Source organism: Metopolophium dirhodum, chromosome 5, assembly GCF_019925205.1.
Source record: "Metopolophium dirhodum isolate CAU chromosome 5, ASM1992520v1, whole genome shotgun sequence".
Lineage (NCBI taxonomy): Eukaryota > Metazoa > Arthropoda > Insecta > Hemiptera > Aphididae > Metopolophium > Metopolophium dirhodum.
In genome coordinates, this window is record NC_083564.1 from 2,197,306 (window position 1) to 2,212,708 (window position 15,403).

At 28.7% G+C, this 15,403-nt stretch overlaps 1 protein-coding gene across 1 annotated transcript in view; it reads left to right on the plus strand.

Moving 5' to 3' along the window:
* LOC132944328 (H(+)/Cl(-) exchange transporter 7-like) overlaps positions 1 to 15,403 on the plus strand; it is a 50,925-nt gene that overhangs the window by 2,291 nt on the left and 33,231 nt on the right. The window contains exons 2-13 of the mRNA XM_061013613.1: positions 3,394 to 3,498; positions 4,476 to 4,568; positions 4,665 to 4,964; positions 5,628 to 5,771; positions 6,298 to 6,481; positions 8,703 to 8,837; positions 8,914 to 9,088; positions 9,169 to 9,307; positions 11,254 to 11,347; positions 12,025 to 12,194; positions 14,101 to 14,280; positions 15,187 to 15,399. Of these exons, the coding sequence (XP_060869596.1) occupies positions 3,463 to 3,498; positions 4,476 to 4,568; positions 4,665 to 4,964; positions 5,628 to 5,771; positions 6,298 to 6,481; positions 8,703 to 8,837; positions 8,914 to 9,088; positions 9,169 to 9,307; positions 11,254 to 11,347; positions 12,025 to 12,194; positions 14,101 to 14,280; positions 15,187 to 15,399 (1,863 nt within the window). The 5' untranslated portion in view covers positions 3,394 to 3,462. The remainder of the gene's footprint in view (positions 1 to 3,393; positions 3,499 to 4,475; positions 4,569 to 4,664; positions 4,965 to 5,627; positions 5,772 to 6,297; positions 6,482 to 8,702; positions 8,838 to 8,913; positions 9,089 to 9,168; positions 9,308 to 11,253; positions 11,348 to 12,024; positions 12,195 to 14,100; positions 14,281 to 15,186; positions 15,400 to 15,403) is intronic.

The window sequence follows — 15,403 nt, forward strand, 5'->3', positions numbered from 1 at the left end:
GAAAAAAGTACGAGGGGAAAAAAATACTGGTAATACCAGCATTTATTTCTCGTGCCCCCCTCCACCAATCACCGCATACCGTTCGATTGCCTCCACAAACCGAAATGCGATGTGGGGAGTACCCCATGTATATATGTATACAGGACGATTATCTCAACAACGCGAAACTGTCGTACATTTTATCGTCGGTCGGATTTCTGTTCGAAACGCTATACTTATATATTTTTCTGTTTAAATTATAATTTTTTTATTGCAGTGAGATATTTCATGTATGTTTTTCCAAACGGAAATCGCCGCGATTCGAATTTCTCCTATTGAAAACCAGAAAACGTCAATGCACCCTCTATACATTATTATTATAAATATCCAGTGCTGCGTCGATTCATAATAATTAAGACGTCAAATGACGGTTCAATTCTGATTTCTAACTACTAAACTACCTAATATATACAATAAAATCCGCACCCGCCCACCCACCTCGTAATTATTATTGTTATTCAACAATCACAGAACGAAGTAGAATAATGTACTACCTAACATTATATTTGTCTGTGAATGCATTTATCGCGTACATTACATAGATATTATTTAATCATCGACAATAGATGCCAACAATGGTCAACGTCAGCCATTTATAGGTCAAAGAATAATTGAGTTGTTGTCTGTATAATGCGCAAGGACGGCTAAATTATTAATTTTCTTCTATAAATTGTTTTCGCTCGATTTGAAAGGTTCGAATTCTTTCCGCAAAAACGTAAAATCATTGCGTGATTTCGACTATTGTTCAGTATAGACTTTTACCCATCTCAAACTATATAAAAGCATAATTTCACGAACATCGACCGGTCAATAGAGCGTCGAAATATTAAGTCACCCTGTATATTGTAATATATTATTAATATTATAGTATATTAGTGTTGATACGTACATTATTGTAGTACCGCAAACATAAATTTATCATAATGTTCCGGAATACGCGCGCGTACTTACACTACCCGCACCGTTTGAAATAATCTCGAAAGGATTATAACTTCTGGATTACTATACGACATGCATACCGCGGGGGCGAGCAGCGAACTGGTATGTAGTCAAGGGGCTAGTGTGAAGGGGGGGTGGGGAGGGGAGGTCGGACTCGTGATATTACGATCGGTTCTCAACTTTACCAATATATATCTGCACTCTGCAGCTCATACCTGCTATCGTGCCGCCGGAGGATTTGCCACGCGATAAATAACCGACGGCGACCATTATACGTCGCACCGCGCACAGTCAACACGGCGGTGGTCCATTTCGTACTACGGCCCAAGTCGAATATTATTTCTTTCGTATAATCTTTTTTTTTTTTTCTATTTCATTTCCATCCCCATAGAGTTCGATACAGTTTAACGCGGATGCGATTCAAACGTTCCGTTTTATGCGCTCACGTATCCACTCTAACCTGCACATTATACCCAACTATCGTTTATAAACGACGTTAGATTTGACTCGGTGCAATATTATGTCCATGTCATTAAAATCTATTAAAGTTTTCGGTTGTATTATTATATTATTATTTTATCGTCGTCACCGATAAAGTTCAAAGTTAGTGTTAAAAGTGCTGATACTGAAATTGAGTGAGCAACCAGAGTTGCTTAATAGTTTTATATAATATAATATTTGTGTGGCAACAAAAACACAGTAACATTTTAACAATAAATTTATAAGTAAGATTAATAACAATATACATTATATTATATTTATATAATATCTAGTCAAATTTAGAATTCTAGTCCAAGGCCCTGATCCATTAAATTGCGCCCTTCGTAACTTCATTAATTCCATTGATGCCCAATACGAACCTTCTATCTGGACATGCGATTGTGATATGTCTCATAACTCATGACTATCATTTCCACAACCACATTCCTGGCTGTTTTTTAGTTTCCACCTGTACATGCCCACATCTTCCGAGTCCAGTTCTTAATTGATCAAGAACTACCACTCTTATCGTGTGAGTTTGAACCCTTTCACTCTTTGTGTGGGATCCTTTATCAAATTTCTGTGTAATACCGTATTGCCCATCCACTGTTCCCGCCATTTTTTCGCACTATGGAATTTTGGCTGAGTTGATTCTCTGATCTTGGCCCACGGCGGTTTCCTTGACTTCAGTCTGATATCTGGCGTATTTTCCAACTGTTTGTAGAGGATTGAGATCTTGTAGGTACTGATCTTAATAAATAGTCTCACTAATGCTTCATTTTTTCTAATTTCTGGTGGTGCGATATTTGAGAGTAGGTACCTACCGGCTACTGATAACCATGGTTTCGGACTTCGGTGTTGATTGTACCACTCCGCGTATTAACCGCATCATGGCATAGTTTAACTGCGTATCCACCTTTCCCGGTATAATATAATAATTAAAGAAAACCAAATTTGCCTTAACCGGAAACTTGTTTGCCCAAAAATAATATTCTTTAACAAATATCCCGTTTTTTGGGAAATTATAAAAATTAGATACTCGTCTAAATAAGCATTTACGATCAATGTAGACGGGTATTGAAGAGTGAAGTTTTTTGAGATTATTTACACAATCTAAATTTAAATTACATAATTCATTGTTGTACTAAAATAGTAAAATATGGTATTTATATAAAAATACATATAGCTATTATTTTTATATATTCAATTTCCCAGCTCCGTTTCGACAGCATTGTCACTTTCAAATTTTAATACCAAAACTTGACAGTATTATTTACTTTTTTTTGTACAATTTTGTGGGAATCGTTTCTCCAGCACGCGCATGGAAAAAAACGGGTTTTCTCGTGTTGGTGGTGAGGGGGTGTAAAATATTTTATTTTATTTGTACAAAATTGTAAAAAAATACATAATACTGTCAACGTCAAGGTTTGGTATTAAAATTTGAAAGTGGCAGTGCTGGTGAAACGGAGCTCAATATACCTATGTCCTATATACCGGGATATTAAAATAATGTAATGTATTGGAAATAATTAATTTAAATAGATATTTTGTTGAATGCATACTTAATTAAACGGTATCTAAAAATTAGAATTGTGTTAAAATTTAAGACTATAATAAAACTATATAGAAACTACAATACCATTGTGACGAAATGTTTTATAAGTCACAAAAAAATTCATTTGTAGTCGTAGTGAGATAAATTTAATTTTAGTGCCAATAGAGCAACTGCAGTCAGTGTGTTACATCGCTACCGATAATTACACAAATCGTTAAAAAATCATTTGTTAGTGTTTTAACAATAACTTCTGATAGTATTGATGTAAACCTATATTAATTATTTTAAAAATAAAATGGCAAGTTTATATTACATTATTTCTATACTAGTGTTACTGACTATAATTACATTACCTATGTATATGTATATTTTTTTATTAGAATAATGCAATCGATAACTATGGATTTACTACGCACGTTTTAAATTATAATTGGCATAAGTCGAAATTCATGAGCGGAGTTGGATGTATGAATAACAATCGTGAGGTATTTATTAACATTTTTTGTTTAAAATATTACATTTCTAGGAGCAACCTTATAAATTATAATCGTAAATACCATAAATCATCATAGTTTTGGATTTTTCGCTGGTGTATTTAAAATTGTTCCTAAAATGTTTCAAACCAAAAATTGTTATGGACATTTCTTTAGAATAATTACATTGCTAAATATCAACCTCTATTCATAATTTTTTTTATTTGTTATTTTTTGAAATATTACATAAATATTTTATAATGTTAATTGCTGAGTATTTTTTTTTTTACAAGTTTTTAATTAATACACTGTTTTTAAAAAATAATATTAACCATAAACTAACAAATATAGTAACTGTACTTATAATAAATTTATTTAAATTGTTCCCAAAATGTTCAGTCATATTGAGTTTTAATGACACCAAATGCCAAACAGTAATAAAAAAAAACAACCATTATATATATATATATTTTTTTTTTTTTGCCAACTGGATGAATGCCCGACCGAGGCAGAGGTCGACATTTGGCATTGATGCGAAGCATTTAATTTGTTTTATTACGACATTTCTAGTCCCTCTAAACAAACATAATACGTATCTAGGTACCTTGTATATTTAACATTTTATTTGGCTGAGCTCTAAACACCAAAAGACATTATTGGTTTTTCCTTTATTCATTATATTAATAAAAGTTATCATAGGAGACACGCGAGTTATTAAAAAAAATCTAAAAATTTGTATTTTAAACACAATAAGTAATTAGAATAACTAATATTAACTATACACATAGTGATATGAATATAAATAACATAAAATTAACACAACATAATGAAACCACTCATTGACAAAAGTCTTCTAGACAGATTGTACGTGTTGGTTTGAAGCAAAGTATATATACTATACTACTTTGTTTAAAATTTTTATCCGTATTTCACTTGTATTAAGTATCATAAAAATATGAATTTTGGATTTTATTATTTTTTTTTTGCAGGGATCCAGCCTGTCAACAATTAGTAACACTCTATCCGCAGTGAACTCGAAACCTAGATCGCACTCGATAAATTACGTATCGTCGGATTATGAAGTGAGATGTTAACTATTGCGTATAATGCATATTGGGGTGTTCTTTTATGGCCATAATCAAATTATTTAATAATACAATAAATTATTATGTTTTCAGAGTTTGGATTACGATCATTACGAAAGTGAACTTACTGTTAGAGAAGAAAAGTTAAACGGTTATAAGACAGTAGTGGCGAGTAATGTGATTAGATGGCTTATTTATTTTTCGATAGCCATATGTACTGCAGCAGTTGGAATTTTTATTGATACTGTAATTGAATATTTCTGTAATTGGAAGTTCCAATCGATTCGAAATTGTATTGATGTTAAGCACTCGACGGTAGAGTGTCTGATTATTTGGATACTTTTCACCGTCATCCCTACGATTGTTGGATGTTGTGTAGTGCTATTTATGGAGGTTAATTATAAAATTATATATTATAGTTTGTATAAAGTTATGACGTCTTTGGTGGTAGCTAATATAAATATTCGAAAACAAGTATTGCAGTAATTTGAACTATATCAACCTTGGTAAAATACTAAAATACCCATTAAATAGTTACTCAACATCGTCTAGAAACAATGTTTCAAACTATTTTGCTTTGAAACAAATTGATTAATTATAAACTATTTATAAAAAATGTTTTAAGATTTGTAAGTATTATAAATTCAGTACATTTTACATAAATGATTTTTTTACCCGATGGATACAACAATGCAAAAACTAAATACATAAATTATAATCGCAATGATTATGTATGTGATTAATCATAATTTTATATTACTCGTGAATATTTTTTAATTTTTTTTTTATAAACATCAGATATAATTCAGTTATTTTTCGAACTTCTCTCTATAGGCAACAGATACATATTTTGAATAGCACTGAATCGGTAAAAAAAATTATTTACATTATTATTTTTCCGTGGTCATACCTTTTTCAAAATAATAACGTTCTTTAATCTGCTCCACTGACGTTGAAAAAAATTATATTTTCCTTTTGCCAATAATATTTTGTATATTTTATTCCGCATTATGATTTATAATAGTTAATACTCTATAATTGTTTTACATTATTTAGCCCTCTGCTGCTGGAAGTGGTATTCCGTTTGTAATATCTTATTTAAACGGAATTCGTATACCGAGAATGACGGCCGTTCGATGTCTATTGGTAAAAGTAATAAGCGTGGTGTGCGTTTGCATAGCAGGTCTTGGCGGAGGAAAGGTATTTTGTATATTTTGTTATAAATACCATGTGGCTAACAATAATAAATTGTACTATTTCGTTTACCTTGGATTGTAATCATTAATAATAAAAGATTTTGAAACCAAGGCAGAGAAGTATTAATTGAACACAATACACTTCACTCATTGATATAACATAGTGATACTTATAATATCGTTCATCAAAGTTTACAGACAAAAAATTATTCTGCATCATAAAATCTCATATCAGAAACCACGATAGCTATCTGCTATTGTAAAATCAAATTTCATTTAGGTTTTCAGTAAGCTAGTGTAATAATTTAAAAAAAATAATAATAATAAATAATAATAATAATACTAATAATAATAAATTGCATGTACAAACTTAAGAAATAAAACAGAGAATGTTATAAAGCCAATAAAATATGTTCGTACCTATAACTTTTTTGTATTTGAAATGAAACATATATTTATATAATAAAACATTACCAATGAGCATATTATTTTATTGGATACTCGTTATTGAAAACACACCAATATTTCAGGAAGGACCATTGATCCACATTGGAGCAATGGTTGGTGGTTCAGTCGTAGAAGCTTGGTGGAAAGGTTTTAGAAACGGTCCTGGCCGGAAAGTCATTGGACCCTTACAAAATGATCGAGAAAGGAGAGACATGATGGCAGCAGGCGCTGCTGCGGGATTATCGGCCGCTTTTGGATCGCCTGTAGGTAAATATATCATTTTCATTTTCAAAAAGTATTAATATCTACCTAGTTTATAATCGAAAATATGTACTTATGGTAATGGTGTGTGTACTACATTTGCAACGCTATTGTATTAATTCTATAGAGTATAGGTACCGACCAATATTGGTATATAGGTAGGTAACAAGTAAATTAGTAAAAGAGGTGTTACCATTGGGTTTTTTCCTCAACACGATATTCATGTCATTTTATTCTGTTTTATATCTCATTTGCTTATTGTAATTACTGTGTACAGATTGTAAATTATCTTTCTTAATAAAAAAAAAAAAAAAAAAGGTAGGTAACACACTTTCGAAACCTAACTAATGGAAATCTTTATAAATTATAATCATTCGATCTTCTTCACTAGTTGTATGTATCATCGCAATCATCGTCATCAGATACTATCGCTAAGTTGCAGTTAAGATTAAAATGTTTGATGAAACTCCGCGGGAACGCGCTTAAAAAGTTTAGTGTAGCACGTATTCGAGAAGCACCTATCCTTTAAAGATCTGACGCTTCACCACTTATCTAAACTCAAAATGCATAAAATTAAACGTTATGCTTTGATTTCGTGGAAGAAAAAGCTGCTTCAGAACACGAAATTAAAAATATTCGTTGTCATCAAAAACAATAGAAAAAAACCTTTAAAAAAAACGTTATACTTAAATATTAAATAATAGATGTACATACATTATGCCTACTTTCTGTATTATTAGATTCTGAGCGAAGTTCATCGCTTGTATGATGAATGTATTGATTTTACAATAATGTGTGTTTTTTTATTTATTTTTTTTTTTGTGTCTGTCTTCACCTTTAAAGACAGTAAAAGTACTTGGATTTTCTTCAACAGTAACTTTTCTGATAGGAAAGTGAATCTAGTTGGTACTTGGGGGGGAGGGGTCAAAAGTAAAATTCCCAGTAGTTTTCGAAAGTGACGTAAAAAACAAAAGAAAAACGGGAATTTTTACGCAAAATCTGTTTTTGATAAAATCGATTTTGGTTTTTGGTGCAACTCTAAAACAAATAACCGTAGGTACATGAAACTTTGACTGAATGTTTATTTTAGAATTTTCTATACACCATAATATTTTCCAAATATTTTGACTTATTTTGACCTGTTTACGAACATTTTCAGTTTCCATTTTTTTTAGTTTTTTTTCTATAAATATCAATAAATTTTATTTGTTGGTTAAAAAAGCTTGCAAATGTAATAGAAGGCTCCTAGGTTATTGTTTCAAAAGCAGATGAAAAAAATTAAAAATCCATAGTTACAATTTTTTTTTATAAGCTTCTAAAGCTCAAATATTGGCAAAATACGTAAAAATGATGAAAATTTGCAAATTATTTTTGAATGCAAATTCATAAAAAATTTTCTTTTTAAATCTAAGATTTGAAAATGTAATACAAGATTCCGCATAAGTTTGTCATAAGTAAAAAAGCGTGAATATTTAATATAAGGCTCCTGATATATCGTTCTAATAGCAGTTCAAAAATATTAAAAATACATAGGCACAATTTTTTTTTATAAGCATTTAAAGTTCAAATTTTGACAAAATTTATCAAATTTAAAATTTAATGATTATTTTGTAGTTAAAAATTTATAAAATGTTCAACTTTTATTGCTAAGGATTGAAAATTTAAAACAAGGTTTCACGTAAATAGGTTATGTATAAATTACTTTATTCACAATAATATCATCAGATATACTTAGTAATATCATAGGCTGACCGACCGTTTTCGCTCAGAATCGTTTTTCTTATAGTGACCCACTTGTAACCTACTGTACAACATCCACTCACCCTACTTTTTTTGTTCGATTTTTAAAATGGTAAAAACATTGTTTGGAATAACATACTTTACTTTTTACGTGGTGGCTCATCTAGTTATCTTTCAAATTTGTACTCATCGACTGCCGTTCAGAGAATTTTTAGGTGATAGGTAGTGATGGTCTAACTTCTCGTTGTAGATTACAAATATCTAAAAATAGATAATAATATTAATATTTAATAATTTTTAAATGTTGAAAATTATTTACTACTTATTATTTTACTATTTCAACAAAAAAAATAATAAAAGAAATAGCGACATAAAAAAAATGTAATGGTTAAAAGAAAAAAACTATAACATTTATGGGACTTTATATAATATTTCTAAATTTTAGAAAATAGAAACTTTTGTATTTATTTGTTGTTGATTTTTTTAGGAGGGACATTAATGAGTCTCGAAGAAGGAACAAGTTTTTGGAGCTCAAGTCTCATGTGGAAAGTGTTTTTTTGTGCAGCAATAGCTTTTCCAACATATAACGCTGGTAAAAACGTACTGTTTTCTAATAATACAAGTGAGTTTTCTTGTACTACACAAATGTGCGATGTGCCTCATAATAAAAGATTTAATATACTTACACTTTTCTATAGATCCATCAGAATCTGTTCACAGCAAAAGTATTTACTTTTTTGGGAAGTTTAATGAAAATACAATTTATTTTTCTTATTCAGAATTCCCCATTTTTATTATATTTGGGATATTCGGCGGTTTACTTGGAGCTTTATTTGTCAATATTAATTATCACTTATCCATTTTCAGAATGAAGTTAGTTTTTATAAATTTATTTATTTTCAACAATTTATTAAATACTATATTGGAATAAACTTTAAATTTTATTTGTTTAGACACATTATATCCAATAGAAAAAAACTTATGGAATCTGTATTTGTCGCTGTGTTTGTTGCGATAATTAATTTAACATCCATGATTTTGTTAAACAACTGTCAAACAAAATTAGAGATAAGCTCGTCTAATGCAGTACAAGTAAGAAATACGCTAAAAATAATCTAATAGGATAATAACTTAAACGTGTCTTTATCTTTTAAATTAATTTTCTCTCGCTGTCTAACATTATTTTCATTGTTAGTTAATACTATAGGTACTTTTCTCTATGAATATAAAATTAGTTTATATAGATACAAACTTACAAGTACTCAACAATTTTACATTACAAACCACTATAGATATATCATATGTATCGCATAAGAACTTAAAATTATAATCTCCACAGTGTTTGTACCGAAAAGTTTGAGTTTGAATGACTTTATATATATTTACATATTAAACACTAAACTGAAATATTAATATTTGATTAGAAATCAAAGTTCAATTATTTTGTATTAAATGTTTGTATGTATTATCAATTGTCTGTTATAATGTTAATCATAATAAACGTATACATATGATGAATTTAAACGATGAATAGTGACAAGTTATTAAGTTAATATCAATTAAAACTTAATTCTAATACGAACACTCAGCGCCGGCCCAATGGTTTTCGGGGCCCGGTGCAGAATTTTTCGGGGCCCCATATGGCCATATAATATATATATTAATTTATTATACATTATACAACACACATACCTATATTTGTTTTATTTTCTAGGGACTTACTTTATTTTTATTTAATTTTGTAAACTTTAAGCCCTGTAAGGTATTGTTAGAAACCTAAATTTGTATGTATAAACTAATAAAATCCAATTCGCATTTTAGTACTATATAAGACACAAAATGAGTAGGTACCTACTTAGGTACAATGCACAAATAATATTTTATTAATAAATATTTTTATTATATGGAACATAAATTATAATCATGACGCATGAGTATACTTTTACTTAAAATAAAAAAATGTACATAATATAATATTACTTAAATATTTTTTTCCGTGCTTTTTTTGATGCAAACAGATCAAATGTCTCATTGTAGTTCAAAGAATCGGCAACACTATGTTCGATGCTGATAAAGGCCAGGTCCGATAACTTATGCTGTGTTAGATTGCTTCTTAAATAATTTTTTATCAGCTTTAATTTAGAGAATAAACGCTCTGCACTAGCTGATGTAACTTTTATGGTGTGCATTATTCTAATTGCCACTTTTATATTCGGAAATGAACTAGAAACGTTTTTTTTAAAAACGTTAATGCCTGCACAGGTGTTGCGTTTTTATCTAGTTCCATAAATAAATCTGCTCCATTTATATCTCTAGAAAGGTTAGGTTAGAATTAGGTTAGGTTAGGTTAGGTTTAATTGCCTTCACTCAATACGTTTTGTAAATCTTGGCAACAATTTTTAATAAAACCATCATCTTGATGTTTAAGTTTTCCAATTCTGTACAAAAATCCAAAATTTGAGTTAAACGTGCTTTGGTACTCAAATCGTACTCTCCGTGCATCTGTAGCACGGTCAATTAGGATCAAAAAGTAATCACGACGAAAAGCTTTTTCTGCATATTCATTGTTACTTTCGTAGTTAAACATTTTTTTTTCTTGGTCTTTTTTCCTTGAAGTTAGCAGTTCCACCAATGGATTCAACCATTTTGGCGTTTTCAAATCCATTTGTACGATATTTTTCTAGAAAAGGGATAAAACTACCTAAGCTGCTAAGCTGATTCATCTAAATCCATTTTTGGATCTTGTAAAATTCTGTTTACAATTTTGACTTGACCCAAAATATCATGCCAGATCACCAGACTTATAACAAATTCAAAACTCATCAGTTCATCTATCATTGATTTTGCCTCACTTACGTCGTAATTTCCGTATAACTGTCTACGAGGACAATATTATTATGTTTAGATGAAGTGATATTTGTAATAGTATAATTTGTGGCATGTGGGGCCTGCTAGGGCCGACACTACGAACACTTTTAAAGTTTTAGATTATAGTTATTATGAAAACGGCTTTTACCTTTATGATAGGTTTGTTGCAGATGTATTGTCCAGCAGGGAGTTATAATGAAATAAGCTCATTTTGGCTTCGTACTCAAGAAGAAAGTATCAGATCATTATTCCATTATCCAATTGGTGATTATAAATTGTTTTTGTGTAATTTTTTATAGTTAATTTAACACGTGTATTTGATTCCTATAAAGTATAAATACAATATTAGTATTCGATTTATAAAATTCAATAAAAAAAAGCATTTTTTTTTTAAAAAAGAATAATATACCAAAGATAAAATGCAGTCATTTGACCTAATTTTTACCTTGTATAAATATTAAGAACTTTATATTTGCATAAATATTTTCAAATGTAAAATCGTTCATTGTTCAAATTATATAAAAGAAATTGATTTGAGTTGGAAATGAACATCTTTAAAAATTAGATACAAAATAAAAAGAATCTTAAATGATAAAGATAAAATATTATTGCATTAGCAATTTAATACACATAATATTATATTTTACATTATTATTTATTACAAGCTACAAGCTATATTTATTTATAATATGTATATATTAAAACAATAAACATCTAATATGATTATTCAATTCATAAACGGTAATGCCATTAAAAAAACATTGTAGCATATTCAATTTTTAAGAAAGTTTCTTATTTTATTTATTCAAGTTATTGTATTCATTTATTTTTCAATAGGTACCTATATGTTATATAATAATAAAATAAAACATAACGACTATAATTAATATTGTTTTTTAGAATTTGTTAATAGTTATTTAATCTTTTTCTATTATTTACAGAAGCATATTCAGTCGTCCCATTATTAGTTTATTGTGTAATTTATTTCATATTAACCGAGTTAACTGTCGGTCTTAACATGTCAGCTGGATTGTTTTTGCCTTCGTTATTGATTGGAGCTGCTTGGGGACGCATCGCAAGCATTGTTGTTCATTATTATTCTCCTGATACTGTAAGTGGTTATACGATTACAATATAGCATTAATATTAAATAATATTATAATACAATTAGCAAATAAAAAATTTAGAAGTTAAAATATGAATGCATTAAATATGAACATTTTTTTAATTCTTCCAGCTTATTTAAAATAATTAACAAACCAATGTTACATAACAATATAATATGACGTGTAATATATTTTAATACTAAATACGAACTAATTAAATTATAAACTCGTGTAGAACATAATTAAAAAACTTTAAGAGAAGGCTATTTTAAGATAATAATTATGTAACTATATTATTATTCCCTCCTTTTTTATAGAAAAAGTTATTAATTAATTGCATGTTAATTAAAGTTATTATTTGAATAAGTATCATAATTAGAGAATGGATTTAAATTCGAATTGTATTTGTTTCTGAATATCTCAAAACATTGTTTTCCAATCACCAAATTCATTTCATATGTCAAATACATTCAGAACTTAAAAATACAACTTTTATGATATTATATTTTTTGTAATTTTTAGGGAATTTTTTTTTACTTTGAGTACCTATTTTTGTCGTATATATTATAAAGAAATGGATAAAATTTTATGAGAATTTATCATAAGTTATCCACCAAAAAAAAAAAAAAACTATTTTTTTATTTTGGGTTATTTCATTTTGGGTTGTTATATTATTTTTATTACGTATGTTTTTTACAAATATACCATAAAAAAAGTGGTGGAAAATGACAAACGACATATCTTTCAGAAAGATATACTGTATACGAGTATATTGTATAGATAGGTACTTTTATTTATGACTTATAACAATACCGATAACACTCAATTACGTACATTTAAATAATACAAATAGGTAGTTTTTGTTTAGTAATTAATATAAATTTTTATTTTAAGTTTTGCAATATTATTAAAGTAAATTGCATTTTTCATTTAAATCCACGCCCTAGTCATATACCTAATACCTAATTACCTAATATCATAACTAATTGAAATTTAGTTTAAACATTTTAAGTCACCGGTACTTGCTATACTCATCGTACTGGCTTGAAGTTTAATTTCTACAAATATTTGTTCATACATTCTAAATACACGTTGTTGAAGATTAGGTATTTACTTTCATTATAATATGTCAAAAAGTGGTTTAATTGTATTCATAAAAGTTTTGTTTAACTGGAAACAAATTGAAGTTATAAGTAAGGGTTCACAACACGCGTGTCAAACAAAGTTGAATATAATATACGACTCGTATTGTCAGTGTAACGTGTTTCCAACATTCTGTTACCAACGAATTGTATCATATTATATAATAAGTAATAACTATAAGTAACACAACACGGTACAGTGAATTTTGAACCCACCTTACATTGGGGGAGAGAGTTATCTCCAGAAAGAGATTATTTCAGAAAATGTACAATGCAATAGTAGTGCGATATCCGTGGAGATGAGAAAATTCACATTTTATAATATAAAGAATATCTCGAAAGTGTTTCGTTAAACATATATAGTAGGTAACTAACAATCGTTATTATTTACCTATGTTTTTCTTAAAAATAATATAGTTGTTTTAAATAAACAAGTTAGGAAAGCTCACTCTGCGGGGGTGATAAATTCCTGGTCTCTAAACGTATTTTAATACAAAGAAATAAACTATAATTTCAAGTACAATTAAAAACAAAAATTTGGTAACCTTAATATTTTGGTAGTATGTTTTGAACAGTTTGATAGCTTATACAGTAAGTAATCACTGAAAATCAACAATCTTATTTAAATATCAAAATACTAACAATCGTAACTTTATAAGTAACTACCAATAATAATGAAACATATAATTATAAACCTGAAACGTACCATTCGAGTTTTATTTTATTTATTGATAAACCGTTTCGTATTAATTTTTTTTTTAAATTTTAGATTGGAGACGACCCGGGAAAATACGCGTTACTCGGCGCTGCAGCACAATTAGGAGGAATCGTCAGAGCTACTATAAGTCTGACTGTTGTTTTTATTGAAGCCACAGGAAATGTTCAGTTCTTGTTGCCACTGATGATAACATTATTCACAGCTAAATGGACTGGTGATTTTTTTACAGACGTAAGTAGCGTAAGCCATAGTAAAATGCATAACTACATTATAATAGTATTATATGACACGTGGATATAATATTTGAAATTATTTTTTATTTAATCATCACATAGGTACCTATATCGATATATTATTTGGTCGGGAAATATTTATTTGTATCAACTTATTTTCTTAATGGATTACGGCTCCGACGCCCGTACTTATTAAAACACTAACTAATTAACTGATTAAAAGAGGCATTTGCAGTTAAATACAATAAAAGTAATGGTTTTACTATGATTTTTGTATACGTATTTGGTCGAATTTTCAACATTAAGAGAGGACTTATGGAAAAAAAAATATGTATGGTACTTGTCAGTAATTTTCTAAGTAATGGATAAAAACAAAAAACATCATTATGGAAAACCGAGATTTACGCGATATTTACAGATTTCAACAAAATGTATATTGTTTATTTATTGTAATTAAAAATAAATAACCATAGATGTATTTGAAATGTTCAATTAATATTTACTTTATAATTTGCTAATCATGGTACAGTTCTTAGAATATTTTGGATCTTTCAAGTTTCATACATATAGACAGTGTTTTTCCAAGTTAAAAAGCTTAAAAATGTAATACAAAGGGCTTCATAAGTTGCAGTTCTTACTGGATATACAAAATAAAGTTTAAACAAAATAAATAAATTGCATACCTAATACCTACGCCATGTACGGTTTAATGGATGATAATAATATAGGTACATAATAATTAATATATAATAATTATACATTTATATTGCATTAATTTTCAACTGGACAATAATTATATGGTCTACGTGACATTAAATTTAAAATTATTTATGTAAACGTGATAAGTATTGTATATGACAAAAGTGATTATAATTGTGATTAATTTAGATTTATGTGTTAAAAGGGTATTTATGAAATGCAGATTAAGCTGTCGGGTGTCCCTTTATTAGTAAGCGAACCACCGCCTTTAACTAGCGATATAACGACAGAAGACTTTATGAGCGATACAGTCTGTGCAATACCTCACATACTAATGGTCGGGAAATTAGTGGATATATTGAACACAACTAAACACAACGGTTTTCCCGTGGTAGCATCAAAAGTGTGCTTCTGCCGGGTAA